Consider the following 3836-nt stretch of genomic DNA (forward strand, 5'->3'; position numbering starts at 1 on the left):
TGACGACACCCGTCTCTGCCTCGTTACTGGCTCCGCCCCCCCCGCGCCCGCCCCATTTACTGCAGCGGGTGACGTCACTGGTGGGGGTGTGGCCTTTCTAGCACATTAACCCGGTTCTCCGGGCGAGGGGCGTGGCTTAAGGCGAGGGGCGTGGCCTTAGGGGGCTGCAGGAGCTCCCCTCCGTCCCCCCGTCCTGCTCCTGCCAACGGACGCACGGACACGGGCACAGGAGCGCCTCATCCCGGTGTTCCCATCCCGGTGTCCCATTCCCATGCTCCCACCCCGGTGTTCCCATCCCGGTGTCCCATTCCCATGCTCCCATCCCGGTGTCCCATTCCCATGCTCCCATCCCGGTGTTCCCATCCCGGTGTCCCATTCCCATGCTCCCATCCCGGTGTTCCCACCCGGAAAGCCCCATCCCAACATCCCCCATCCTAGTGTCCCTATTCTCAGGTCTCCATCCCGGTGCTTCCACATCGGTGCCCCCCCTCCCAATGTCGCCATCCCACTGCCCCCCAACCTCCTGTCCCCCCAAGCTCCGCCCCCCCGACCCCCCCTCGCATCATTGCATATTTTTATTGGATCAAAGTTACAGATGGGGGGGGGATAAAAAATCAATTAATAAATTAACCGGCCGCCCCCCCCCCAGGGCACCAACGCCCCCCGGGCCCTGCCATGGTCCTTGTTTCCCCCCCCGGGGGAATCCCGGTTCCCTGGGGGGGATGTCCCCGTCCTCCAGGGGGCGGGGTCCCAGTGCCCCGCCCCCGGCTCAGTCCTCGGTGATGCCCTTTGCCCGCAGCTCCTCCTGCACCCGCGCCAGGTACGTGGGGTCGGGGTACCCGAACCTGGAGGGGTGTGGGGGGGTGCTCAGTGGGTGCCCCCACCTTCGTACCCCCAGGGACCCATAGCCTGGTTTTGGGGGTCCCCACCCCAGGGTGCCCCCCCACCAAGGGTGTTCACACCCATGCTCTGCCCCTGCCACAAGGACACCCCCTACCCCGAGGCCCCCAGCCCAGGTACCCCCATACCCCCAAGCCCTGCCCGCAGGGGCGTCCCCCCCGGGGTATCCCCAATCCCCAGGGGTGCCCCCACCCATGAGTATATCCCTCCATGGGTGTCCCCCACCCCATACAGGTGGGGCCCTTTCACCCCAAGGGTGCTCCCCCCTTCCCCTGGGGTGACCCTGAGCCCCATGGGTACCCCCGCAGATGCCCCACTCCCAGGGGTACCCCTACCACAGGCCTCCATCCCCCTGGGGTGTGCCCCCCCCAGATCCCCCCCATGGGTGCCGTACAGCTGGGGCCCGCCGGTGCAGCTGGTCTTGTGGTGGATGTCATTCCAGGTGATGACATTGGCCCTGCCCGTGGTCATGGAGGTGCCCACGGTGAAGGTGAGGCGCTGGGCGAAGGCCTTGCGGAACAGCCCCAGCACCTTGTTGCCCTCGGGGCAGTCAGGCAGGTACGCCACGCGTGTGGTACCCGGGTAGCGCACGCCAGGGTTGGGGTGCTCCTCCTGCGGGGGGGGCACCCTGAGTGACCCAGCAGAGGTATGGGGCTGGGGGCACCCAGCAGGGCCTGGGGTCATCCAGAGGTACCAGGGAAACACAGCATTGCCATGGTGCTGTACCCAAGGCTATAGGGCTGGGGCACCCAGTAGTGTTTGGGCTCCCCAGCAGGGTTTGGGCCCTGCTTTGGTGTCACCCATCACGTCCTGGGCTCCCCAATAGGGTTTGGGCTCTGCTTTGGTGTCACCCATCACGTCCTGGGCTCCCCAATAGGGTTTGGGTTCTGCTTTGGTGTCACCCATCACGTCCTGGGCTCCCCAGCAGGGTTTGGGCCCTGCTTTGGTGTCACCCATCACGTCCTGGGCTCCCCAGCAGTGTTTGGGCCCTGCTTTGGTGTCACCCATCATGTCCTGGGCTCCCCAATAGGGTTTGGGTTCTGCTTTGGTGTCACCCATCACGTCCTGGGCTCCCCAGCAGGGTTTGGGCCCTGCTTTGGTGTCACCCATCACGTCCTGGGCTCCCCAGCAGGGTTTGGGCCCTGCTTTGGTGTCACCCATCATGTCCTGGGCTCCCCAATAGGGTTTGGATTCTGCTTTGGTGTCACCCATCACGTCCTGGGCTCCCTCCCTTCACCCAAGCCACCAAGGTTTTGGGGCAGGCAGAACCCCCCACAGGTCCCCACTCTGGTGGTGGGAGCCGCCGGCCCCATCTTACCCCCTGCACGCCGGGCGGGAAGACGTACTGGATGATGATGGTGCCGAAGCTCTCGTAGCCGGGCAGCAGGAGCCCGGCGTCGCGCGTCACCAGCATGCGGCCATTGGGGGGCTGGTTGCCCACCAGGGTCCCGTAGAAGCGCCCACACATGGGGCAGGCGGTCTTGACCTGCAGCGCCCGCGTGATGCACGCCTCGCAGAAGGAGTGCCGGCACTTCTCCAGCGTCTTCATCTTCTGGATCTCCCCCAGGCAGATGGGGCACTGGCGCTCGGGCTCCTCCTCCCGCGAGCATCCGGCTGCCGACGGCCCCCCTGAGGACGAGGGGGCTGTGGATGTGCCCCGGCCCCCCAGGGCAGCGCCGCCGGGCTCCAGGACGGTGACGCATCCGACCAGCTCACCATGGCGGCTCGAGGGGCTCTTCTTCTTGAGCTCCTTCTCTGTCTCCTTCAGCAAGGCCTTGAGGGCTTTGCGGGCTGGGCAGAGCCCACCCGGGGGGCCCGGGGGGGGCACACAGAGCTGCAGGACGTAGATGTCGGAGGTCTCCCCATCCACCATGATGCTGACCTTGGTCTCCTCCTTCAGCCGTGCCAGCTTGGCCGGGCTCTCCTTGGTCAAGAAGTCCCAGACGCGCTTGGAGACAGTGACCTTGTTCTTAGTGGCCCCCCCGCACGCTGCCATCCTGGAGAGGACAAATGACACTGGGGGGGGTGTCCCCCCCACGGGGGTCAGAGCTTGAGAGGTGGCACCCACAGGCAGCCCCATGGGACCTGGGTGTCAGCATCCCCCCCACGCCCCACACGCAGTGGAGGGGTCAGCGCATGCAGGCACCGCTCGAGGCAGCACCTCAGGGACTAAAACCCCAAAGCGATCAAGTTAAGGGGGAGGTCACAGCCCTGTGACCCATGGAGGGAATATTTAGGGGACCCCCTTGCTCAGCCCCCCACAATGGTGTGCCCAAAGGGGAGGTCCCCAAACCCGGGGGGGGTCCCCAGGCCCATGGGGGGTGACACCCACCTGGCGAGCCCATGGGGGACAGCAGGAGCCGGAGATGCCAGCGGAGCACCGGAGCCACGAGCCACAGGCTGCAGGGAGGGACACGGGGGGGTCACATGGGGGTCCCTGGCCCAGTTATGGGGGTCATCACCCCCCAAGCACCATCACCCCCCATGTCCCCAGGAGACCCGGCAATAACAAACAGGCCCCGCGCCCCCCCTCGAAGGAGCTGGAGACCCCCGGCCCCTCCTGCACCCTGAGCCCCACCACTCCACGCGTGCGGCTCCCCCATTGAGCGGGGTCCCCTCGGCTGGGAGGGTCCCCCCTGAGCTGCCCGGGGGATCCCCGGGCCTGGGGGTACCCGGGGTGCGCGGAGGGGACCGGATGGGGCCGCTGCCTGTTCCGGGAGGCCCAGATGGGGCCTGGGGCGCTCGGGGGAGGCCTGACCGGGCCGAGGGGCCTGTTCCCGGGAACAGGCGGACCCGGTGGCGGGGCAGGGGGGTCCCGGTGCCCGTCCCCGTCTCCCCGTGCACCCCCCCTTCCCCCGGACCCACCATCGCCGGGAGGACCGAGCGGGGCGGCGGTGGTGGCAGCGGCGGCGGCGGGGCCCGGAGCCGCCGCGCGT

General features: G+C 67.8%; 1 protein-coding gene across 4 annotated transcripts; it reads right to left on the minus strand.

The window, feature by feature from the left end:
* Window positions 1-755: 755 nt before the first annotated feature.
* DTX3 (deltex E3 ubiquitin ligase 3) lies at window positions 756-3830 on the minus strand. Of its 4 annotated transcripts, none has more exons than XM_057410804.1 (5): window positions 3766-3830; window positions 3233-3300; window positions 2219-2897; window positions 1295-1512; window positions 765-845 (listed from the first exon to the last, which is right to left on the minus strand). In XM_057410804.1, exons 1-5 carry the CDS (start codon window positions 3766-3768, stop codon window positions 770-772), a joined length of 1044 nt encoding a protein of 347 aa, XP_057266787.1. In that variant the 5' UTR covers window positions 3769-3830; the 3' UTR covers window positions 765-769. The 4 variants fall into 4 exon arrangements, 3 of the variants coding, with proteins under 3 accessions (XP_057266787.1, XP_057266788.1, XP_057266786.1); XM_057410805.1 differs by having other exon boundaries at window positions 2219-2916; XR_008972333.1 differs by lacking the exons at window positions 3233-3300; window positions 3766-3830 and having other exon boundaries at window positions 756-845; window positions 2247-2998.
* Between the last annotated feature and the right edge of the window lie 6 nt (window positions 3831-3836).

The sequence above is a fragment of the Pezoporus wallicus genome, unplaced genomic scaffold (assembly GCF_028554395.1).
Source record: "Pezoporus wallicus isolate ANWC-B61680 ecotype Strahan unplaced genomic scaffold, APGP_CSIRO_Pwel_v1 contig_13013, whole genome shotgun sequence".
In the NCBI taxonomy this organism is placed as follows: Eukaryota; Metazoa; Chordata; class Aves; order Psittaciformes; family Psittacidae; genus Pezoporus; species Pezoporus wallicus.

What these genes read in the sequence shown, in the direction of transcription:
- DTX3 (XM_057410803.1), bottom strand. Translation starts at nt 2,980, where the DNA reads ATGGGGCTGCCTGTGGGTGCCACCTCTCAAGCTCTGACCCCCGTGGGG. An exon ending in TCCCGCCCGGCGTGCAGGGG is followed by an intron (nt 1,513 to 2,218) that starts GTAAGATGGGGC and finishes CCCCCCCCGCAG; the next exon opens with GAGGAGCACCCCAACCCTGG. An exon ending in TGCACCGGCGGGCCCCAGCT is followed by an intron (nt 846 to 1,294) that starts GTACGGCACCCA and finishes ACACCCCTCCAG; the next exon opens with GTTCGGGTACCCCGACCCCA.